We start from the raw sequence: 25,959 nt of genomic DNA, 5'->3' as shown, positions 1-25,959 counted from the left end.
TAAATTATATTATTATTATTATTATTATTATTATTATTATTATCCCTTCCTCGTCCCTCCTTCCTTCCCTCTCACTGGTGCTCCCCCTAAAATGCTGCCACTGGTCTTATATGGTGTTGGTTCGCTGCCCCTTGGCCCCCTCTGCCACCCTAACCTGACCTCTCGTCCTCCCTCCTCCCTCATCCTGCTTCACACTTGAGTCTCTTCTGAGGCCAGCATGGGCAAGAGGCTGGAGCTGCAGCTCAAATCATACTTGGGAGCCAGCCATCTACCTCTGGCCCCTGGCTGTCTATGTGAGTCAAGCGGCAGAACGGGGCTGGGGTGGTGAGGGAGGCAGGAGGCTGAATGTGGGGGACTCCCACAAAGCGGTGGAGAATTTGGTGTCATGAGAGTGTGTGTGTCCCTCTATCCCCTCCCACGTGCCTTGACTTGTATTTTGCCAGACCAGAGTTGGCAACCCTACTACTTAGGAGTGGTGATATGTACGGGACAGGACCAATGGGCATTATCTGGCTTCTGCCAGATATTTTTTTATCGGCAGAGGAAATATCTGTATCTGTCTTCAGCTGGCCCAGTGTTGGTCCATGGCAGGGCTTCAGAGCCCTGGCATTTACCCATCCATGCAGTGTTATAATGCCAGGCCTGGGGAGGAATTTCACAAGTGGGTGCTACCCCTGAAAAACTACTTTCTCCAGTAACGTCCGCAGGCAGAGATACCCGAAGGCAGGCTTTTAAAGCTGGCATATGGAACACAGAGTGGACACAGGAAATGGATGCATCAGAAAATCTCATAGCTGTCAACCGTCCCTTATTTGGTGGGAAAGTCCCTTATCCCAGCGCCGTGTCCTGCTGCTGTCCCTTATTGATGATGTCCCTTAAATTTCCCGGGTTTAAAAGGAAGCAGCTCCTCTCCCTCCCTCCCTGCCGGCCAGGGAGGAGGGAGGCTCCAACTGTGTTGCTTGGCTGCGTTGCTCACCCAATAAGGAGTCTAAGAACGACGGGGGGGGGGTGGAGCTTGCATGCCTTGTGCTGATCAAATTGGCCGCATTGCCTGGGGACTCGCCTTTGCTCAGCGCTTCCCCTTTGCCGGGTTGCTGCACTGTGGGAACCACCGCTTGAGGCTTCGTTTGGCTGCTGGCTGGGCTTTCTGCCTTTGGCTCGGAGGGGCTCAGAAGTTGAACATACCTGTGCCCGGAAAATCCCTTATTTTGGCTGCTGATCCCTTATTTTCGAGGCTGCTGGTCGTTTATTTTCAAATCTGTAAGTTGACAGCTATGAAATCTACATTTTGTGTTACAAACTTTGAAAACTGTTTGGTTTGGAACATCTTATTGGAGAAGCTCATATTTCAGTGGATCTGGTGCAACTTTCTAAGGTCCACCTAACGTTAACTACAAAATATGGAAAATTCTGAATGATGTGTCAGTGCAGTCACTGTCATGGAATAAATGCACAAGTTTTTAATGGTCTACAAAGATTTCTAGGTAAACTGTAGAAAGATCCATTTTCTCCTAGGGATCAAAATGTAGATCTGTCAAGTGTGACCCAGAAAGATTTCTTTCCTAAGCTTATACCAATGTAAGACTTACCACCATCCCTCAAAGTCATGATTGAGGCCTGAATACCAAACAACTTCCCAGGAGATACATTATGCTAATCACTACTGCAATCAGTTATTTATCATTCTTACAGACATGTATTTTCCATTTATGCTAACAGGGTGGTTGATTGGATTTCTCTCATTAAATGGGCAGAGTCAAAACCAGTCTTATAAACTGCTGTTCAAGTTAATTGGGGAGTACTTTAGTACTTGGAAACTGAAAATTAAGGTTTTAAAATTATAACCTACATCAATCAGGCATTCTTCCGACATTAAGCCAAAATCAATCTGCTTAGTGTGCTCAGCATAAAGCTAAAGTAAAAAGAAGAAGAAGAAAAAGAATTTGCTGGAAAAACCTATGAACTCATCAAGGGAAGGTAGACAATGCTTGGCAAGGACTACATGCTGTGTTTTTTGTTTGGGCTACTCAAGGAACTAGTCCATAAGTAATTAGACAAAGTAAATGTGCAGGTAGCATATCATTCCTCTCCATAGTTGTTCTTATCATACATTGCGTCCATTTATTGAAGTCAAATAAGTCCCATTTCTCTGCCTTTTCTGTTCTTACCCCTTTCCTTCTCCTCCTTTCTGTGGTCTGGCTCCCATAGTTAAAATAACAGTGATCCCAGAGCTAACATCTACTTACTGGATTCAATAATAATAATAATAATAATAATAATAATAATAATAGGAAGAAGAAGAAGTCGTTATATGTCGCCCTTCTGACTGAGTTGCCCCAGCCACTCTGGGCAGCTCCCAACAAAAAATAGTAAAAGCACAATACAACACCAAATGTTAAAAATTTCCCCATATAGCGCTGTGTTCAGATGTCTTTTAAAAATCACATAGCTGTTTATCTCTTTGTCATCTAATGGGAGGGTGTTCCACAGGGCAGGCACCACTACCGAGAAGGCCCTCTGCCTGGTTCCCTGTAACCTCACCTCTCACAATGAGAGAACCACCAGAAGGCCCTCAGAGCTGGCCCTCAGTGTCTGGGTTGGACAATGCAGGGTGTGCTTGGTATTCCCAAGACTATGTAGTCATGGTTCTACTTTCAACATCATTGTATATCACGATCAGTTCTTATGATGGCAAACTCAGGTGGTACATGCAACCAGGACCCATTGGGTCGTATTTGACAAAATTGTCCTGTTTATGCAAGGACTTCGCCAAAGAATCATCTGGTCACCTCCCACGCAGGGACATTTATTTAAGGGTTGAGTGGTTTCAGTCCTGAAAGCTCACTGTCACAAACTGGAAGAAGATAGGGATCATGAGTTTGAAAAAGTTGCTTGAGGACTAAAACCAGTGCATCACAAGCTTCTTTACTTTCTGGAACTGTATAGCAGTCAAAGGCAAACCACGCACTCCGCTGACAACATTCAAAGCGCAGCAACAATAATCTGTTCTAAGAACATCCAAGGATGATTTCCCCCTTCTGTCTCAAGTATTTGTTTTGAAACATAAAGGAACCACAAGACTTCTTGTCTTTTCTAAGGTAGCTTTCAGAGGTATGCATCTAATCCACCAAGGATAATCTTTATCTCAGGTGGCATCCAATACAATACAACGCTCTTCCCAGGACAGCTTTTCGATATATGGATGGATTTAGAAACATGTTTACCAAAGATAATGGGTTGGTTTGGCACTGCGCTTGCAAGCTCGTGATGTTTTTCAAAAAGGGGCACTCGAAAGGACGATTGGATCTCGCCATCTCAAAAAGCTTCCTTCGTGTCACAGATAAGGCGCCATATCATTAGACGACAGAAAGAGCTTGCTCAGCCAGGCGTGAGGTCAACAGCATAAAATGCCACTTGCTAGGGCTTTGACACAGATACGCTTCATGAAGCTTTCAGTGTCTCCTCTTTTTCTTTCTTTAAATAATAATAATAATCAGATGGTTTCTGTTTCTGAAAAGAAATTGGTGCAATTTCCTGTCATAAACAACATCAGGGATTCAAAATTATGCTGAGTATTGTCATTCTTGATTGGCAGGTGCCTGCCCCCTGCCTCGGTTGTTCATCTGCATAAATAAGCTATTTTTCTATTATTCTATATTTGTATTTACTTATACTTTATTGTATTTACTTATACTTTCCCTATTACAATCAAGAGGCATATTGTCTCTGTTTCACTCAGAGAAGGGGCAACAGATAACTCTGTAGTAGGAAAATATTTTGAGAACCTCGAGAATGGGGTATAATTATCAAGCAAAATGACTTAGGCCCAATTTGTACCCAGCCAGTGTAGACTGCCTTGTGTCCAGTCTGCAACATCAGATTCCATGTGGCCTCAATAGAAAAGTGGTGTCTGTGTGTCTGGATCCCTTTATATATTGTTGGGCTCTTACTCCCAGCAGGCCCAGCCAGCACATCCAATGGTTAGGGATGATGCAAGTTGTACTTTAGCGACACAGGGTCACAGCCCCTTCAAATCAAATATAGATACTACCACTGGGAGGGGGGAATAAATGTAGTAAGGGGCATCGTGTTAAGGACACCCTCAAATTTCGAGATTCCTGGTTTTTGAGGCCAAGACGCATCTAGGTTTAGACATATGTGGGTCTAGAAGCAAATAATTGTTCTAGAAATAGGTAGAAAAATGAAGCTTATACCGAGTGTACATCATCATCATTATTATTATTACCGGTATTATTATTATTATTGTCTGTTTTGCATCCCTTTCCAGTTAGTAATTAAGAAGGGAAACACCTTTTGTCTACACAAGATTGTTGATGATCCTCATGAAAAGACGAAAAGCAGATTGCAGATTGATAGAAGTTCGGACTGGCTTATGGATTTTCAATATATGCTGTTTGTCTGCATCAGCGAAAAGCACCAGGTCATTACAGCCTTCTGTGACATTCATAGCTAATTTACAACAAGGCCTCTTATAATATGCTACTTAAGCAACAGCCATTCTATAATTGAAATTTCTGTCAAAGTGCCGACAGTAACAATCTATTTTTATTTCCCAGGTTAAAAAAGAAAAGAAAGAAAACTTGTTATGATTTTGCAAAGTCATGCGCCCTTAACAATATGCATGCCATAAAGCTATAGTGAGGAGTGCTTAGAAAAGTTCTCAACCTTCAATAAGTCAAATTATTAAAAGGTCAGAGAGGTTGTCAGTAAAGATCTGAGGCCTTTCCCTAACATAAAAAACCCTCTTAGGAATAAAAGCCTTCATTATGGAAGGTTGTCTCCAATGTAGCATTAGGTAAGCTTTCTATCAGGGAGATTATTATTATTATATATTTATTTATACCTCACTTTTTCCCCTGATGGGGAATCAAGGCAGAGATGTTAACTCTTTATCCAAAGAAACCAAAACAGCTCAGTCCTAGTGGTCACAGCAACTCCTGTCCCAATGAGACTGTTGTGAGATGGAAGGCCCCTGCTTTCTCACAACTGCCTAAGTCCTCTCCTCCCCTGGGTCCTTCCCAAGCACCCTGAGACTTCTCCACCTTGTCTGTCTTTGATCCACCCTCTTCATACCTCTTCTGGTCCTGGGAGGCCAGGTAGATGGGGAGCTGGTCGTAGTAGGAGGGAGAGACTCCCTGGCTTCTTCAGCAGCCTGCCCAGTGTGCAACTCTTGACCTTGCTCCTCTCCAGCCTCCACTTCTGCCTCTGATTCTGGACTGCTCTCTGTCACAGCCTCTTCCTGTTCACTAAACCCTGTTAAACCTTTTGGCTTCTGATACCTCCTCCTCCCAATCTTCTCCCTCTGACCACTCATTGTCATCCCACCACCATTTCCCTGGCTCTGAGCCACCTTCACTTTGGGGGTGCCTTTGGGGGTTCCCCAAATGGTTCCCCCCGTCACTCCTCTTCATCCAGCCAGTCCATGACAACTACACACACACACACTCCACTCCCATCGTTCTACCCGGACACTGAGGTCCAGAGCCGAGGGCCTTCTAGCGGTTCCCTCATGACGAGAAGCAAAGCTACAGGAGGCAGAGGGCCTTCTTGGTAGTGGCACCCGCCCTGTGGAACGCCCTCCCATCAGATGTCAAAGAGATAAACAACTACATGACATTCAGAAGACATCTGAAGGCAGCCCTGTTCAGGGAACTTTTTAATGTGTGATATTTAATGTATTTTTAATCTTTGTTGGAAGCCGCCCAGAGTGGCTGGGGAGACCCAGCCAGATGGACGGGGTACAAATAATAAATTGTTGTTGTTGTTGTTGTTGTTATTATTACACACACACACACACACACACACAGAGAGAGAGAGATTTCCACTCGCAGAACAGAATCTCCCTCCTGCGCCAACAAGGGGGGGAGGTGGAATGGGGCTGGGGAACCCCCAGTCGTGTTTCTGAATATCATTTGCTGGAAACAACAGGAGGGAGAGTGCAATTGTGCTCAGGTCCTCCTTGTGGTTTTCCCATAGGCATCTGATTGGCTGTAGTAGATTGGTCATTGGCCTGATCCAGCAACTTCTTCATATGTTATTGAAGGAATGGGTTTCCCAAACCCAAAAATGACTGTGCAGGCAGTTTTAAAACTGCACCAAAATCCCTATTTTTCCTTAGCTAAAATGCATAAACTTGAGCCGTTGAGCAAATGCATAGCAAGAACACAGCTCTCTCCTTTATCAGTTTGTGACGTCAGGGATGACCCTGTACTGTACCAGTAGAACAAAGAAGACACGTCAGTGCCTTATCTCATGTCCTGACCACAAAAGACACACAGACCTCAGTTCGGGAACAACGCCAGAAGCGTGTTCTTGGAGATGATGACCTCTTCCTCCAAGATAAGAGTAGGAAAAGGAAGATCCTTTTATGGTCAGAAGTACAGGCAGGAATTCCCTTTTATGGTTAAGAATACCAGAGCAAGAACTTATGTGATGTCAACCTGCGTACATAGGCTGACGTGGTTGGATTTATACGGGAGGGAAGGAGAGGGTGCCTGGAGGATATATATACTCCATGAAACTTGTCATTTCTTTGGACTTGCTGTGGACTTGATCACACAAGTGCCTTCTGCTATCCGGAGAGCAGAATAAACTCTTTCTTTGAACCAACCTCGGTGTCATTTGACTTCCTTCCTCCTGTCCCGGAGCAACGCAGACCCAATCGGTGAAATCAAATAAGGCTACATTATTATGTATTGTGACCCCCTGCAGTATTTACAAGCACTGGCACTTGTCTGGCTGCTTTCATTTGTTGTCCCAACCCTCAAGGTAGACCATCTCTCGCATCATTGGCATGTTTCAAAACAACAGCAAACCAAACCCAAATATGTAGCTCACCACTTAAAAAAAAGCAACTGTACTACGATACGTCTGAATTTACAGTTGCCTGCTAGGCTGAAGTTTGCTGAAGGATCCTGCTTAAGTGGAAGTGAAGTGAAGTTCAAAGAATGCCATTGGTTTTGCAGAATATATCACATGTGGCTTTTGCTGAGTGGCCACTATGTTCAGGAGTTGTATGTCCACATTGGAGTGCATATGGAGGTCATATTCAATTCCAGAGATCTCTCTTCCAAAGCTGCTTTCCATTCATCACTGCCCTGGGCATGCAGAACTGAAACAATACCATTCAGCATTTGACAGGACATAAGATAAAAGTCAATAAAAAGAGAAGAATTTATTAAAAAGATCTAATGTTACAAGAACAGTACACAGGAACCAGTATTTGACTGTGTCTTTCACATAGTATATACCATTATATATAGTAAATATATACACGCTGTATACAAGATATCTAACATTTTTGAGACGGGACTTTGTTTCGGTTTCTGAACAAAGTTCTTTTTTTTCCTCCTCCTCCGATCATTTTTCAAAATTATCATGACATTATACAAAAATACAGTCTTCCCAGTTAAGTTGGACTGCTCTGTTACAATCTCATCCAAAGGAAACAGAAAAAAAGAATCAAACTGACAAACCTTTTTTTGCAGCAAAACAGCCAAAGACCCCCACCCCTTCAAACAAAAGAATAACATCCAGAAATAGGTGTTGTAAGATGGAAATGTCATCTTCTACAAAGGAGGTGGCAAACATTTAAAACATGTTTATTAATAGGTTGAAGATGCAACACACAATGTTCTGCACAGGCTAGAAAGAAAACAGACCCCTTTGCAACCCTGCAATGTAATTTGTCAGTGGGATGTTGGGCTCTGGTGCAGCTAACTAAAGCTTGGCCATTCAGATCTATGGCACAATCTCCTGGACCTTACTGGGGACATATATCAGAAAAGCCTATTGGTCACGTGAGATGTGCTGCAAGCTTGCAAACATGCAGGGATCCCACTGCAGGTTATTATGGGATTCCAGAACATGCCTATAAGGAACTCTTATGTTCTGTCGACTGTGTTTGGAAAGCTGTGCTTTATATGTTGAGTTACAGTCATTGTTTATGATCCAAAAGAAGAAGAAGAATGTTAGCATACAGGATTCCTGTTGCATATAGCGTTGGGAGCAACCCACTCCCTGGTCTACATAATTTCAGCATTCCTTCATCAATGAGGTGACAAAGACACCCCAAACCCAATTCATTGAGGAGTGTTTATTCAAGATTCTTCTGATGACGTCATGAGTTTCTGCGCCAATCTGTGCTTCTCCTGACATTGATAGGATCCTCCGTCTGCTTTATGTTGGTGGGGGCAGAGAGGGAGCAGTCAATGTTGGGATGAGCATTGTGTGTAGGTTGGACTCAAGGCTCCAGTGTGATTCTGAAAAGTTCATCAGGATTGTACCAAGGCCCAGTCATCTTTGTGTACTGCAGGATGGGTTTTCCAAACTTGGGTCTCCAGTTGTTTTCGGACTACAGTTCCCATTAGCCCTGACCAGTGGGATGATGGGAGTTGCAGTTCAAAAACAGCTGGAGACCCAAGTCTGGAAGCCCTGGATTAGTCTGTCCACTGAACTTATTTGTGGAGCTAGCAGGGATAACTGGATCAGAGCTGTGGTTAGGCCAGGAAGCTTTCTCCTCATTAGGCACTGTCACTACATGGTGTGTGCTAGGGCCCAGAGCTATCAGGTAATATTCTGGCATTTTAAGATGTTTTAAGCTGCATTTCAGAGATCACTTGTTGTCAATGCCAGTTCCTGGCTGTGGAATGTCTATTTGCTACATGCATATGAGTGGCTGGAGTGGCTGTGTGTCCTACTTTACAGAGCCCAGGCCTCTATCTGAAGGGTTGTTAGTTCTCTGTTTGAAGGACTGTCAAATTCCTATTTAAAAATTCAGAACCGTAAGGAGAAAGGGCAGATGGGCCTCGAAGTCACTCACCAGATGTTCACCCCAAACACTAGGCTAAGCAGGCACACAAGCAAAACGAGAAGCCTTTCATTTCTCTTGAAAGTTATAGTCATTATTTCTAAATGAAATGTTCCTTCCTATCTTATGCAAGGTTACATTCTTATTGATTTTGTAAGCCATTGCCTAAAGGGTAGGGTATAAATGCTACAATACAGCAGCAATAAATAAAAAATAGCAATAAATAAAAAATGCATTCACAATTAGCAATACAAATTCTATGCTAATATGCTTTTGGTGAACACATAGCAAAGAATGACACTTTCCATAGCTGGTTCTTCTTCTTATTTATTTAATTTATTCGTTGCTTCTTCTTGCCCCAGGCAACTCAAAGCAACTTTTTAAAATGGAAAGAGCTGGTTCGTCTTTCCTGAATAGGTTTGTGGCAATTGCACTCTTAATTTTCTGCTTTAAAGTTATGGATCTTCCTTTTTTTATCACTGTAGAATTACATTCTCTCTCTTTGCTCACCACCAGAGGCAGCTGCTTCCTCCTCCTTCCACCCCACCCAGGCATCTTTCAGCATGTCCTTCAATTGATTCATTAATTGCTGCTTTTTAGACTTAGAGGTTTATATTCTTAATAAAGGGCTTTGAGGAAGTCTTTATCTTGCCTCTAAAACCCGCAGTGCTCATTCTAACCATTGTCTTGGTGTCGCAGTGGTTTAGAAGTCCTTGTTCCCCTCCTTTCTAAGGGAGCATTATGCATCAAAAGACGAAATCGGGAGGTGGCAGAAAGAAGAAGAAGAAGAGTTTGAATTTGATATCCCACTTTATCACTACCTGAAGGAGTCTCAAAGCGGCTAACATTCTCCTTTCCCTTCCTCCCCACAACAAACACTCTGTGAGGTGAGTGGGGCTGAGAGACTTCAGAGAAGTGTGACTAGCCCAAGGTCACCCAGCAGCTGCATGTGGAAGAGCGGAGACGTGAACCCGGTTCACCAGATTATGAATCTACCGCTCTTAACCACTACACCACACTGCTCTTCCATTTATTTTCCAAGGTGGGTGGTAATAGAATGTAGCAAAACACCCACATGACACTGCACACTTATCTTACTTTGCCTGACACCACATCTGCACCATACATTTAAAGCGCACTTAAAGCACATGACTTCCCCCAAGAATTCTGGAAACTAGTTCCTTCTTAGAGCTACAGTTCCCAGCACTCTTAACAGCCTTCTGTTCCCAGGGTTCTTTGGGAGGGGGAGGAAGCCACATGCTTTAAATGTACGGTGTGGATGTGACCTGACTTTCTATCTGTCCTTTTAAAAACAGCAGCACAAGCCAATGTGGGACATACCCCAAAGAAAGCAAAATAAACAGAAATCCCCAGATTCCATACAAGTTTCCTCTCCAAAGAATCTAGTGCTGGCAGTTGCCCAAAATTCCATGACTAAATAAGACAACCTCAGGCTATATACTGACTTGCGCTGTCAGTATGATTCCTTCAAGCGTATATAACTTAAAAGTTACTTCCTTGCCTGTACCCTTTGCGGCTTAGGGCCCTCGTATTTATGGGACTGCGTCTCCTGGTATGCCCCACAGAGGACCTTAAGGTCCATGAATAATCATAGTTTAGAGGTCCCGGGCCCTAAGGAAGTCAGACTATCCTCCACCAGGGCCAGGGCCTTTTCAGTGTGGCTCCAACCTTGTGGAATGCTCTGTCCCATGAGACCAGAGCCCTGCAGGATTTAACTTCCTTCCGCAGGGCCTGTAAGACAGAGCTATTCCACCTGCCTTTCAATTTGAACTTAGCCTGATCTTTTATTCCCCTTCCTTCCCTCCCCCTCATCTTTTTATGAAGATTACCCGCTCTGGGATCCCACAGCTAATTCTCCCCTGGTCTCCTCGCTGGCCCAAATAGGAACTAATTTAGCCAGCTAGCCCTGGTGATCATCTAATGTTTATTGGATGGATTTTCCCCCTAGGTTGATTTTTGAATTCTGAATTTATTGTTATTCACATTTTATACTGTATTTTATGCTGTTTTTTTCGCATCAATTAAGTGTTTTAAATTTGTTGTTAGCTGACCTGAGCCCAGTTTCCTGAACCGGGAAGGGCGGGGTATAAATAAAAATTTACTATTATTATTATTACTACCATATTCACCACCCTAGAGCATACCCACACGTGTGTTTTAACACAGACAAGAGCAGAGGTATTTCGGCTTGGGTGCTCCAGTCATGAGAGACCTTCAGAATTTCAGCAGATGCACATGCACACACACAAACACACGCCTCTTCACTCTGCATTGGAAAAAATGGGAAATGTGTGGTACTGCAAAATAATCTCTGGGATTAAAATGGGCAGCAATGGTCCTAGCCCTTAATTGGACTGGACATAGTAGCCTAAATCAAGAAGCAGGGACCTGTGATAGTAGCAGTGCTCTTTTTCTATAAAAAAATAGGTGCTGGAACTCGCCATGAACGCCTTTGTTCTTCTCTTATAATGGCAACGGTGCCCACCTGAGAGGTGCCAGAACTGAGTTTCAGTGAGTTCCAGCTGGGAAAAAGAAGCCCTGGATAGTACCCATGGTCAGGGTCACATTCAGCTTTTGGTTTTTTCCATTTTTAACTTCAGTTCCCAAGAATCCTCACAAAAAAAATTGCCTGCATTTTAATGTGCATTTCCTCCAATATATTTGTTGCGATTTGCCTATGTGTATGCTTTTTGCAATCAGTTCCCCCCCACCAACAAAATTCATTTTTTTTTTGCATGTTATTTTCAATTCCATGCATTTCTGTGCACATACTCTCATAATGTATTTGCACACTTTTAATTTGGTACGCATTTTTGTTTGTCGCAGAACCGCATTGCAAAATTCAGAGATGTGAATTTCAAAGGAAAGTTGCTTCCGGTTTGCATATGGTTTCGGGAAGTGCAAGTTGGGTATGTTTGCATTAAAAAGCAAATGGAACCAAATCTCTTGTTAGGGATGGTGGGTGAATATTCCCGAAACTTGAACCTATAGCTCATGTAATATGAGTCAGATCAATATGGTGTAACAAACTTAGTGTAGACAGACGCAGAAAGATGGAGAAGGGGGGAGGGGAGAGGAAGGAAGGAAGGAAGGAAGGAAGGAAGGAAGGAAGGAAAGGAACTTGATAGGCAAATGGATAAAGCAATGCTAAAATAAAATGCAAGACAAAGAACTGAAAATGGGCCCAGTCCTATATTTGAAGATATATCCTGGATCTGGAGAGGCTGAAGGCCACTTGCTTAGAAAACAATGTCTAACAGCATCAATTCCAGCGTTGCTTTGAACATGGCATTGCCCTGTTTGAACAGTGTACATGTTTTTTACTGCAAATCCGGGCAAAACCACCCTGTTTCGATCTCGAAATGCTTCTTGATATCCTTCAGCTGAATCACCAAATATAGACAGTACAGTACCATACAAAAGTGGACTACAAAAATAAAGGTCTGAAGATTGACAGCTGTTTGAGGATAACAGCTCTGTCTCTTTGCATTCATTCGGTTTTTTTGTTTACTTCCAGTTAGCAATGACTGGAGGCTATGATTAAATGCCTGGCGATGGTTTCATTGCCATTTGCATTCTCTATCAGCTATATTCTCGCTGTTAGAAAATAAGCATTTCTCTCTCTGTGTTGTTAAGGTGGACAATAGCTGGTGCAAAAATAATACGGCTGCGTTTCATTCCTTGCCGAGCTGCTTAGAAAATTACCTTCCAGTGAAAAAAAGTGACTCGCATGCCCTGAGAATAGAAACAGAGCAGAAAAGCAATAAAAAATTACCATAGTTTGCTAACTTGATGTGGCCTCATTCATTTTTTTTTTAAGGTGACATTTTCTACAATGATTTAGAAAAGGGACCACATAATGTATCTTTTGCCATTGTGCCTTTCCAATAGGGAAAAAAAGCAATAAAGCCAGCCTTATGAAAAGAGGGAGGGGGGATTTAGATTCCAAATATTTATCAAACTTTTTTTCTTAAAAAAACCCCAACCCATAACAACTCAAACAAAATAGATGTACTGTACTAGACGCCACAATTTAAACTACTCATGATACAAGACTGGTGTCAGCTAATATAGAAACGCATTAGAAAAGGAAAGTAAAATTGGACAGATTTTTTTCGTTTGCTTGTTCATTTCGTACAATCTGCATATTTTCTCTGTTGGGCAATAAATATCCCCTCCCCCATAGAGGACATTTACAAGAAACTGAAGAGAAGAAACCTGATGAATTGTTTTAGCATTATTCGCCACCCACAACACTCTTCCTGGTGCACCATGTGTGTTTCTCGTGTCTTTGACCATTGGGCTCTTTGCCTTCTGCTTCCTCCATGGATACAGAATTTCATCCAGTGATGTTATCAGGCTAAACCAATCAGAACGATGAATGAGGAAAAGGTCCACAGTCTGTCTTCACCACGAGGTTGACGGGACCATTAGTACCAAAAGGAACGTTACAGTCGATGACGAAGTAGAGAAAGCACGTAGGCTTGACTGAGAACTTGTGACTTTTCCACCTGGGACAATCAAAGCAAGAGACAGAAACACAGAATTTTAGAACTGTGGTGTTGGAATTGACCCAAAGAGTTGTCTAGTCCAACCTCCTGTAATGAAGGAATCATAGCTAAAGAATCCCAGATGGAATGGTGATCCACGATGAGGTAGTAACTCCCTATCAGATTTTGGCATTTTGCAGTTCCTAACCCAATGATCTGCTGTGATTTTAACACACCAATACCTTGAGAAAAATTCAGCACAAGGGACTCTTTGATCCAACCCAGAATATTCATATTTATTATTTCTTTTGTCAGTGTGGGCTTACTGGGACAACACTGAAGATTCATTTTAATTACAACAGGTCTGATTGTTTTTTCCAAGTAGGATGGCTCTGCCTAGCCAAGACGTAAAATAAATAAATAAAATGCAATTAACTTTGCATTTGGCAAGAAATTATGAGAGTAAATAACCTTCCCTTTGTTTATTTGAAATGCATGTCCTTTGCATACTTATTAATCAAGTAACATTAGTTATTGTTAATCAATGCAACAGTAAACAATGCTCTATGTCATCCTCCGTTTTAAAATTAGCACTGTCGGTCCTTTATTGGCTGAGGCTGTGTAAATAAACTAGGAAGGTAATGTTCTTTCTTTATGAAGTACTCTCTCTTACTCATGTTTTGTTGACAAGAGGACTCTGGTGGGACTCTTACACCCAACTGAGATTTATATCAGAACTTTGGACCTTTCGTTGGTGTTTCAGCAGAGAAATATGTGAGCACAAGTTTAGACCAGATGTTTTCCTGATGTGGTGCTGTTGTCAAAAAACTCTGGATTGCATTATGGGTGGGTTCTCCACTTCCAGCCACTGTTGTGGAGAAAAGTGTGTGTAAGAGAGACAGTGTGTTCAGAAACAACCCTAAATTAACACTTGTCCACCTTTGCTTTTGCTTCCGTCCACCATGTGGCTCACAGAAGAGTGCCTAGGAGAGAATGAGACCCTCAGGATTCAAAAACTTCTGCACCCCTGGTGCAAAGGGTCATAGCCTGTGTGGGAACTTCCATGTTTCTGCAACAGCTGTTGCACCTAAAACTCTGTAGAAAAAGCTTTCACCTTATTTAACCCACAGTCTTTTCAGTGGAGGGAATTCACCTGATCAGTGGAGAATCATCAAATAAATAAGCAATGAGATATCAAACATTGCATATGCACGTATGGTTTGACCCCAAGATGTTTCCAAGTCAGCCAGGAGGCAACATAGTTGGTGTCGTCCTCAACTGACTTGACTGGATCCCCTTTGATTTTGGCTGCAACATCAGGATTTAAACATTCCTTTAGAATAACAAGCTGACCAAGACCCCTAGGACTTTGCTCAATATGCTGGAAGCAAAACTTCAGATATAGAGCACATGGAAGAATCCATGCCACTTTAACAAACAGCAATGATACCATGCTATCTCATATATTAGTCATTGATAAGGCAGGATGTGTAATTTAGATGGATCAGCTTGCCACATCTGGTCTATGGTACGGCAATGGTGATAACACAATAACCCCCATCGTTCTGCCTGGACACTGAGGTCCAGCACCGAGGGCCTTCTGATGGTTCCCTCACTGCGAGAAGCCAAGTTACAGGGAACCAGGCAGAGGGCTTTCTCAGTAGTGGCACCTGCCCTGTGGAACGCCCTCCCACCAGTTGTCAAAGAGAAAAACAATTACCAGACTTTTAGAAGACATCTGAAGGCAACCCTGTTTAGGAAAGCTTTTAATGTTTAATAGACTATTGTATTTTAATATTCTGTTGGAAGCCACTCAGATCGGCTGGGGAAACCCAGCCAGATGGACAGGGTATAGATAATAAATTATTATTATTATTATTATTATTATTATTATTATTATGCGTTTCACTTCCTTACCTGAAAAAGATGGTACCCTGATTTGAGAGCTCGGCATCCCATCCCCTCCTTCACTGACTGCGCGAACCTCTATGATATAGACCCCGACATCAGGGAGAAGCACCACTGCAGATGTTTTCTGTGTTTCAATGACTTGACTGTTGCTGTCACCTTCCTGCCTAAACAAGACCTGCGGACAATATGAACAGCTGTAGAATATCTAGCATCCAATGAAGAACATGGCAATCAAAGCAAGGGCTAAGCAACTGAGAACTGGGCTTATGGAATAAGTAAGAAGGACAATGTGTATGAAATTAAGCATGGTATGAAAAGAGTGGATAGAGACAAGTCGTCCCCACCCCCAATAATCTGATGCTATTCAATGAAACTGAATGCTGGAATCAGGCTGATAACTGCAGGTACCTCACATCTGGCATCTCCATCAGTGCTAACCGTAATTTATACTAACCAGAGTTAGAGAAGAGGGTTTATGGTGATTGATAAAATAGTGGCAGAGCACTGTAGTTAACACTCAGCAGGGATGTAAGGAGATGGGCAGGAAACAAAAGGGAGGAAGGTTGCAAGCCAGCAAAATGCTCTTGAACTTTGAACCATGTGCAAGTTCTTGCCATGCTACCCTTTGTTCAGTTAATGTAAGATATGAACCTTCTGGACAGTGAATGTATATGTTGTCTCGAGTGCTGTTGGAAGTATGCAAGTATTAAATGGGAGGGAGGGAGGGAGTAGGGCTGGATTTAGGTTTGATGAGGCCCTAAACTACTAAAGATAATGGGGCCCTTCATATGTCCAGCTGTCTTTTTCAACAACAAATTGTCACTGTTTTTTGTGTTGAATATATGCTATATGGTAATTTATGGACCTAATAGGTATCTAAAGCCATTTGCACATAACAAAATATGTATTTTATCAAAATAATTGTTGAACTGAAATACAATTAAGAAGAAGTTTTTTAATAGTGAAATACAATTAAGAAGTATATTAATAGTGAAATAATTTAATACATACAGTTGCTGTATGTAGGTTTTATTTTTTATCTTATATTTTGGAAATGTTCATCCAGGTTTTTTTTCCTTTAATTTTTTTGGGGGGCTTGTTTAGTTTATAAGTAAATCCGGCACTGGGAGGGAAGGAGGAGAGAATATTTGGCTATAGTGTATATGCACATTTGTATATGCATTTGAGATTGCAACTGGGTGTACATGCAAAAGTGTATGCATGTGTGATCAACAGCGCATATGCATTTTTTTGTGGGGCGTGTGTGATCCAATAACCATTTTCAAACCACTTATGTAGGTAAAGAGCTTCTCATTCTCCAAAGCACCAAAAATGGAAGAGTGAAGCCAGATGCTACGAGTACAGATTGCTGATATCCCCAACACAATCATAACAAATCTCAGTATTTGCACCTCTGCTCCATAAAGAAAATATTAATTTTAATGGCATTTACAACACCTCATGTTTCTGGCTTTCCTTAAATCCTACTGCAAACACTATCAAATTGAAGCGTTAGCGCGGATTTCACTGCAGTCTGTTCCTATTAATAGTCAAATGGGGCGGCCTTAATGGCATCAGGCAGCATATATTATTCAGTTCATAATCCACAGTTGACAATCACCATATCCAAAATATACTAAGGTATAAAGGCATTTAATTTGATTTTAAGGCGTGGGTGAGTTGTCCTTAAAAAACGTAGTGCTTTTGCTTGAACTCCATGTTTAAAAGAGAAATGGAAATAGATGGCGACTGGAGGGTGGAAGGAAAGGAAGTAGGGTTGAGACATCCATCCTTACAGGATCTCTGGTTCAACTACTTCCTTTTTCATGTCAAGATGCAGCTCTGAGAGAACAACTTTCCATTGATGGCCATGTGGAAGAAGGCCTCTGTGTGCATATGCGTTGAGGAACCACATGCTCAGGCGTGTTCTACGCAAGCGATTCCCCACCCCCATTCCCAGTCTAGTTGCTGGGATTCCACAACCATATCCTTCATGGCGCTGTCAGGCAGGGAAGATCCAGAGGAAGGAATTAACTCTTTATTGTCAACAGACTGCAGTGGGTTCAGAGCAGAGTAAACACAGAATTCTACTTCACCCCCCAAAAAAAGAAACTTTTATAAATAAATGAAGTATTATAAGTTTAATTCTTTAAAATAGCAACAACAGCAACATCTTACTAATTAGTTTGTTTAATTCCAAGCTGAAAGACATTGTTTAACCGCTAAAGTTCCAGTGTTCCAGTGACGTTTGTTCTTTGTATGATCAGTTCTGTATAATTGGTTTTGTTCCATTCCGAAAATGAATTCATTTTATTATCCTGTATGACTGAATATTGGCAGAGGAAGTGGCATTGTAGAATAGCGATGATCTTTACTGTCAAAAGTGCACTTACAAGTTAGGAAAAGGCAGGTCCATCAGTCCCACGTCTCTCAGCTACTTCTAGGTGCACACCCAATGGGGAAGTTGCTGCAACAAAAATTCACCCTAACCCTAACCTGACCTCAGCTTATGTATCTTCCCCAACCAAGCTGCGCACAAGCAGTCTAAGACTCTACTTGCATGTAATCTACTTCTGCTCCTCCTGCTTCAAACCCCTTCTGGTCCTGGGAGACAGTGGCCCAGGAGAGGTGGGGGCAGGAGGAGGAGCTGTGGAAGCCCTTAACTCTCCACCAGCCTGACCTCTCTCTCCTTCCTCCTGCACCTGTTTTTCACTCTCCATTCCTGCAGCTTCTCCTGCTTCTGCCTCTCCTGTCCAGGCTGTTACAAGCTCCCCTGGATCACTCATCTCTTCTTCCAAGTCAGTCTCTAACCCCCCTTCTCTTGGCGCCCACTCGTCAGTATCCAACCACCACTCCTCAGTGCCCAGTCAGTCCCTGACAATACCTTAGCTTCATTAGCTCAGAAAGAATGAGCTGATTGGCTACCCTTCCCTTGAATGCTTATGTCATGGCAGGTGCAAACAAGCCAAGAAATCTTCCATAAACCATGGTTTCCCATTTTGTCCCAACCAGGAAACTATGGTTAACGGCTTTGGAAATTTCAAATAGCACTGATCTGCTATTTTTGAGAGGAGGAACTAGAATTAAGTCCCCACATTTTGCCCTACCCAACGGGCAGCTGATCAGTGCATTTGCTAATTGTTTGAGAAGGCTAAGCACATACAGGCTTGGCTAATGGAAACCGACACATGGATCGGGGCCTGCAAATTCGATACTTTGGCTTCTCAGTGCTGAAGAGCCTTGCAATGCACAGTGTGAGATAAGGAAAAAGAGAGGAATGAAAGAACATAGAATTCCGGAGAACGAGATGGTAGATATGTCGAAACTGACCTTGTATCCCATGACATCTGATTCATTAGCTAAAGGTTTAACAGGTTCCCATCCCAAGGAAACGTGGGAGCCATCTTGTATCCACATAATGTTGCTTGGCGCTTGGCTAGGAGCTGAAAGGGAAGATAAAAACAAAGAATGTTTTGAAATACATTTTTGAAAATTTGGCAAGAGCACCCAAAGAGCCAGACAAAGTTCAGTGACATAGTCTCTTGTTCCAGAAGTGTCATTTCAATACCTACTGGATCGTTTCATCTCCCCTTCCTATTCCATGCCAAAACTTGTTAGCCTTATTTTCCTGAAAAATAACTTCTTGAGAATCTCAAATGCTCTCAGTCCTCCTTGGAATACAGATCCTTTGAAGTGAGCTCCTGAAGCCAAACAACACAGCAGCCCTATTTTGTTATTCAGCATCTACTATCTACCTCTCTCCCACAAGGAAAGGAAGACCAAGAGAAAGGAATGGAAGCCTTATTAGGGCTGTACATTACGAGGAGGAGAAGAAGAGTTGGGAACCTACGAGATTTCTTGGTGGTGGCACGGACGGCACTGCTGGGTGGTCCATACCCTGCTGAGTTGTACGCCTTCACTCTCAGGTGGTATAATGTGTTGCCTTCAAGCCCTGTCAGAATGATGGATGACTCATTTCCTTCTGTCCTGGTCTTTTCAGCTGCTTCCTCTTGTTCCATATCTTTCCAGTAACCAACCTGCCAATGGAGAATTGTGTGAGCGATTGACCACGACACTCATGGGGTTATTTCCCTAATTATGTACATTCATAATGTCCATAGCACTATGGAGTGCACAGCCTTCTTTGAGAAAATGTCAAGAGGCCTGGAGTAACTCCACTAAGAGGAAAGGTTGCAATGCTTGGATTTTATTTTTTTCCAGTTTAGTATGTGGGGGGATAAGACAGAGGTGTATTAAATTATGGTTGATGTAGAGAAAGCGAATAGACATTTTAAAATCTCTCCTTCATATTACTTGAATCATGAGTCTTCCAATGAAGCCAGTTTGGAGACGTTCTTCATGACAGGCGTAGAGAAGTACAGTGGTACCTCGGGTTAAGTACTTAATTCGTTCCGGAGGTCCGTTCTTAACCTGAAACTGTTCTTAACCTGAAAGCACCACTTTAGCTAATGGGGCCTCCTGCTGCCGCCGGAGCCCGCCCGATTTCTGTTCTTATCCTGAAGCAAAGTTCTTAACCTGAAGCACTATTTCTGGCTTAGTGGAGTGTGTAACCTGAAGTGTATGTAACCTGAAGCGTATGTAACCTGAGGTACCACTGTACTTCTTCCCACCGCACAGAGTTAAATAATGGAATTCATTCCCACAGAATGTGATAATGGTGACAAACACCTTGGGAAAGGATTAGACAAATTCAGGGAGCATTGGTCTCCAATGGCTACATTTCCTCCATAATAATATGCTGGTTTAGGTTTATAGGTTCATTTCTTTTATTCCCACCTATAAATAATTATATTAAACCATGTCCCTAGCAGTCAGAAATAATTACTGTAATTTAGATAGAAGTACAATGCGTTTCATCATAGTGGGGAAGGCTGCGGCTAGGTGATCTGCATACCTGCTCTGTCTGCTGTTCAAGTGCTTCTACCTGCTGATGGGCAACTCTCTTATCCTTAAACTGGACTTTGATTGGACAGAACTTCAAATGGAAGGTGTCTTTGAGAGAATTGTAAAGTAGGGCATGCAGCCACCTTATGGATGTTAGAATTTCTGATCTATGATTGCAGTCATAGGATTGTTGTCTATCACATGACGTTATATGTTTTGACTCCACAGAGTGGGAAGTGACGGAGACAGGATATTTGTGTTACTGTGTTCCGTGAAGTGGGACTATTGTCCTTTGTCCTTTTTCTCTTTGCTGTCTGATGCTATAGAGAGAGGGAGCCATGTTGCAGTGCTCCGTGTGTGTTTATATGTAAATAAAGTAGATTAGCCAAAATGCTGAGTTGCTGAGGTCTGTCACACATGATGCGCAAACTCTGCAGATCCCTAAGTGTGCCGGTGCTGGTTGGTATTGGTTGCTGTGATGTTCAGGCTGAAGAAAGCTTATGAAGCTCCGGAACGATCAACCAGGAGGGCGGGAACATGCCAGTCGGGCATGTGTCTCTACCAGGGTCCTACTCGAGTGTAGACTGAACTCCTCACAATGAAAAGGTCTCAAGGAAAACCACAACTCACTTCCAAGTGGGATTGGACATACCCTTCCCAGCCGCCCAGCAACAGGGTGTTAGCACATAAAGGACATCCTTGGTGGTTCAGGCCACTGAACCATCTACTCCAGCATCCTGTTCTCACAGCAGCCAACCAGATGATTACGGTAAGCCCCAAAGCAGGACCTGAGCGAAGCAACACTTCTCCGTCCTGCTGTTTCCAGCAACTGGCATTCAGAAGCATTGCTGCCTCCAGAACATAGCCATGGGTAGATTTATCCTCCACAAATTTGTCTATGAGAACATTGAGATTCAGTGCACCACAGCATGGGATGTTGTTGTGTTGAGGAGCTAGATTGAGTGAGCAAAAATGAGTGCTGACAGGAAGTCAAAAGTACTTCAGAGGATTCAAGGACAGCCCACCTCTGGTGGGTTCTCCAAGAAATTTACTCTTCAGACCTGGCAAGCTTTGAACTGAATTGTGTGAGAAAATGGCACAAGCAATATTTCCTTCTTTGGCGCAGTGAGAAAGCTCTGAGCCTGGGTAATGAATTGGAGATGACAGAACACCTGAGGAAACCTTGTAGTGGGTTAATCATACCGGAGCAGCATCGCTGGGGGACAGAGAGGCGGGCTGTGGGCTTGGTTTGAGTTACTCAGATAGAAACTCGTTTCTGTCAAATGTAATTCAGGAAGAACCCTCTCTGTGGATCGCCTCCCTTCCTTTGCACACAGAAGCCCAAATCGTTTTTGATGTTTACAAGTCTGTGGCAGTCACTGCTTGCCTTTGCTGAGTCCCCCCCCCCAACTCTCTGGGGGGCTACGCTGGCAGCACATGAATACCAACTAGTTCCTTTGTAATCCGTTCAATGTAGGCACCAACTTCTTGCAAGATGTCGGGCTTTGCAGTGAGCAAAACTGCTTATGTCAAGGTTAACCCCTGCCCACTACTGGCTTTTCCTCAGCAAAACATCTACCAAGTTGATGGCGGTGGTGATTTATTTCCGAAGTGCCTAAAAGTTTCTAGGCACTGTACACATATTAAAGGAGACAGTAGCTTACAAAATATGGAAAGGAAAGGAAAAGGAACATTCAAAACAGCTCACAAAATATCGAAGAACATATAATATTGGACATTGGCTTACACACCCAAACACATATGCATACAGACACACAGACGAGTAAGGAGATAGAATATAACCAGAAGGAGAAAATACAGCAGACAAAAGCTAACCTTATTTTCCAAAAGCCCACTAAACCTACAGTGTTTTACATGGCACTTGAAAGACTAGGAATGGGCCTCTCATGCGAAGCAGTTCTAAAGCGTGGGTGCAATGACCAAAAAGGCCCCGTCCCATGTAACTATCCCTTAACCTCCACAGTTTTATTTTTTAAAAATATTTTATTAAAAGAATTTCAGCTATAGAAAATAAATGAATGAAAAACAAAAGAAAAAGATAGTGCAAAGATACAATAAGAAAAAATAATAATACACTAAATATAACATTTACATAATTATTATATAGATATATAAATAGTATTATTGTCCTAATACATATATGATTATTGATAACCTACTGTATTCTGTATAAACTTGTTCCAAATGTCAATATATTTGTCCAAACAAAGCCCATGTCTATAAGTTGTCCGTCCACATGTTGTCATCTCATCAATCCATTGATTAAAGGGGATCATATCTTTATTCTTCCTAACCTCCAAAGTTGAGCATTTGTTTTTAAGTGTGGAAATCAAGATCAAGGGACCTTTTCAATGGGATCACACTGAAACATGGTGATGCAACCAAATAATTTCTGAAATCCAATGAAAGATACATCTTTCCCTTGGGAGTCCATGTGCTAGGAACACACCATACATTTAGCAGTCATGGCTTTCGCTAAAGAACCCTGACAGCTGTGCTTTGCTAAAGGTCATTAGAAATTGCAGCTCTGTTGGGAGTGTGTGTGTGTCTCCTAACAATCTCTCTGCACCCTTAACAAACTACAATTCCCAGAAGTCTTTGGGGGAAGTCATGGCATCACAGTGCTTTAAGTATGCTGTGGGTAATTAGTTGGTGTTGTGAATTAGTAGTAGTAGTAGTAGTAGTAATTTTATTTACGGCCATAGGCCCATACAGGTAAAAACGAGACATAAATAACAACTTGTGCACGTGGGGAAAACAGCCACTAAAGCACCACTATAACAATAAAATACTATAGGATAGAATGGCATACTACGCCTTAGTTAGCTTGTAATGCCCCTTGGCGTCGCTTTTGGGTAAGGACAGCGACCAGGAACCTTGCCACTTTCAGGGTCGTATGAGTATCCTTATCCTGCAAGATTTGGGCAAGGTGGAATTTTGATGGGGTGCCCTCTAGTTTCTGTATGATTGATCCCAACAAATTTGCCCATGGCACATTAAACAGGGGGCAAGTGAACATAATGTGCTGGAGCGACTCCGGTGTCTCCTTATCACATTCGCACATGGCGGGGCCTTGGCCCTTTGAGAATCTATGTCTCAGGACGTTGGAGGGAAAAACGTTGAACCTCACTTTGGTGAAGGCCAGTCTTTGGGCAACAGTCGAAAGGGAGGAGAGGTATGATGGAACGCAGTAAGTTAATGTGATACCAATGTTCTGAGGCGAACAAACACCTCCCCCAGCATATAATTTCGCTGTAGATCGATGTCATCCAGTCTTTGGCGGATCAGTCTTTGAGCAGTAATTTGGTCTAGTTTTAGGGAATCTGAAGGAGAGATTCCATAACTCAGGAGTTTGGCATGAATTCTACTAGTCCAAGGGCTAGAGAATTCATCTCGCCATAAGCATTGGACAAGGTAATGGTTTGGTAGACTATGCCACAATGATAACCAAGGGGGCGTAAGGAGGCAAGGCCTGTACTAGAGTAAATTTAGAATGTAGGTTGAGGGAGATGCCTATTATTAGGCCCCCTTTAGGGCGGCCTCCTTTCAGGGAGGGGCAGGCAGGGAGTTCTAGAAGCTCAAAGCCATTTAGAACAATTTTCTCTACTTCCCACGATTCTTGGAACAAGATGATATGAAACAGGTTAATATACTCCAAGAATTCTGGATCAAGTTTTTTCCCCCTCCAGCCCGCAATATTCCAGCTGAGGACTGATAGGGGTGAGTTCCTGTTGTGTCCAATTCGCTGTCATTTCAGGGAGAGATGTGTGTCCTTAGGGGGCAGGGCAGACCCCGCAAAAAAGTCAGTTATTTTACTTTGCAGGGCTGGCACCTGCTGGGGGTACCTAGTCTTGAAGTTGGTAGTCAGGTGTTCTGACTGGTGCAACAGGACGGGTCTCCTGCAGGCTAGCCCAAGGGCGGACACTTCAGTGGGAAACTCCACAGGATTTGCTGAGGCTGCCCCACTGCGAGGTCTAAAGATCGCCGATGAAACCATTTGATTTATACGTCCGGCCGGGTCTTCAATCAAATCCGGGCCATTTTTTGATGTAGGTAGAACACTCCCCTGTCCTGCTGCTGGCGAGGATACTGGGGATGCTTGGCGTACTGGTACCGTTTGTATATCGGGTCTATGCTGCTCAGGGGAAAATGAGGACTCCAGTTCCGGCATTGATGGATTGGTTGGTAAGGAATTGTTTTGGTGGAAGGAACTCTGGGCTACATTCCTCAGCGGGGAACTCTTGGAGGGCGAATCAAAATTTATCAAGAGTAGAGATGAGGGGCCTACTTGTGAGACAAAACCTGGGTCTGCCAAGCATCGGTGGGTTTTGCCCTCAAGTGGGGGAGGCATGGGTTTAGGGACTGAACTAGGGTAAGGAAGACTTCCTGCTTCCTTAAAACACGGCTCCAAAGAGCTGACAGGATTATCCTGAGAAGTGAGCAGGACTTTTCCATTCTTCTGGACATGTATGAGCTGATGATTAAGTACTTCTAGTCTATCAATTATTTCTTGTTGTTCCCTCGGTGGGAGGTCGCCAAAGGTGGCTAAAAGCTCTCTTTCCTCCGGCGGGGTCAGAAGATTACTTGCGCCGGTGGGTTTCTTTAGAGCTCGTGAAGGCGTAGAGTAAGTCCAGTTTCGGTGCAGATGGGTATCCTCCGGGAGAGGAGGCTCGATGTCCTGAAGTCCTCCCGACCTCTCCGGCAGAGTCTGCTCCTTGCTGTGACCGGCGAGTAGAAGGGGGTGGATCTTACTGTCCGTAAAGACTCTTGTTGGGGTGATATCATACCTAGCCAAGAGTGATTTCTGCCTGATGATAACTGAAGGGATCCTTGGAGAGTAAAACGCAAGCATCACTTTCTGTGGCCTGAAGTGCTGGTTCAAAGGTAACACTGCAATGAGATCGCATTGTGTGGTTTCTATGTTTAGGAGATTGCTTAGATGCTTTTTGACCCCACCCAGAGTGAGCCACCTTGCTGACCCTGCCCAGATGTTTAGGCAGATTTTCTTGGGTTGCAGGGACAATGCTTGATGCTTCAGTGCAGGATTTGGTCTATATTTGGGAATCACACTACCTTTTTTGGTTGAGGGTAAGGTTCTCTGGAACTTCAATTCCCCCGTATCTACAATTGGCTTAGACTTTAACCAGAAGTTATCAATTTTCTGCCTGAGGTTACATAGCTGGGAGGATAGCACATCAATCTTCTTGAATATGCAATTAAGGGTTCTGACCACAAGATGGAGATGCTCATGTTGTTCTTGTCTTGCGCAGTCCTCAGTTCCGGTGTCTTGTACCACCTTCAGTGGGACACCCTCTCCTCCTCCAAGCTTGCCGTTTGCAGTTTTAATCTGAGGTGAAAACAATTCCTCTGGTGTTGACGTTGTTTCTGGGGACATTAGTGGGTAGAAACGGTTCTGAGTTTTCACCCTATAGCAGTGTTCAGTGGGACCACTCCATTTGCCAGACATGGGGGGGGGGGGTCGGTTTTTGATTGTTTGGCTCTTGGGGAGGGCAAAGCCTCGTCACAATCCCTTAGGCGTTTGCCTTGACCCATCGTTGTGAGTCGTTTAAAATAGCAGTGATTAAAAGGTAATAAAAGGTAATAAAAATACAACTGGGTGGGAGCTGGTGGGCAACCGGTGAGTCGAAGGCTGCTTCCAAGGCTGCCGGAGCATACAATTATCTGCTCGTTAAAGCTGATTTACGATGCAGGCTTTACAGTTATCGGCAATGTAAACTCCTAGCATGGACTCCAACACCCTGGTACAATCTTCAGCAAGAA

The 25,959-nt window shown here is 43.1% G+C and overlaps 1 protein-coding gene and 1 long non-coding RNA gene across 5 annotated transcripts in view; one reads left to right on the top strand and one right to left on the bottom strand.

Annotated features, from left to right (window-relative positions):
* The first annotated feature begins 7,200 nt into the window (after nucleotides 1-7,200).
* Nucleotides 7,201-13,365, top strand: LOC307215183. The gene is made up of 2 exons (XR_013838356.1): nucleotides 7,201-10,395; nucleotides 10,428-13,365. It is a non-coding gene; the product is annotated as an uncharacterized lncRNA (long non-coding RNA).
* Nucleotides 10,073-25,959, bottom strand: part of CNTN5 (contactin 5) — a 685,915-nt gene continuing 670,028 nt past the window's right edge. For all 4 annotated transcript variants that reach the window (XM_079973413.1, XM_079973412.1, XM_079973415.1 and 1 more), the window contains 4 exons: nucleotides 19,103-19,289; nucleotides 18,583-18,695; nucleotides 15,259-15,427; nucleotides 10,073-13,362 (listed from right to left, as the gene is read on the bottom strand). In XM_079973413.1, the coding sequence (XP_079829539.1) occupies nucleotides 13,259-13,362; nucleotides 15,259-15,427; nucleotides 18,583-18,695; nucleotides 19,103-19,289 (573 nt within the window). In that variant the 3' untranslated portion in view covers nucleotides 10,073-13,258. The remainder of the gene's footprint in view (nucleotides 13,363-15,258; nucleotides 15,428-18,582; nucleotides 18,696-19,102; nucleotides 19,290-25,959) is intronic.

This window comes from Podarcis cretensis (assembly GCF_951804945.1).
Source record: "Podarcis cretensis genome assembly, chromosome: 4".
Taxonomy (NCBI): domain Eukaryota; kingdom Metazoa; phylum Chordata; class Lepidosauria; order Squamata; family Lacertidae; genus Podarcis; species Podarcis cretensis.
The sequence above is the reverse complement of the archived record's forward strand: the minus strand, read 5'-3'. Positions and strand labels throughout refer to the sequence as shown.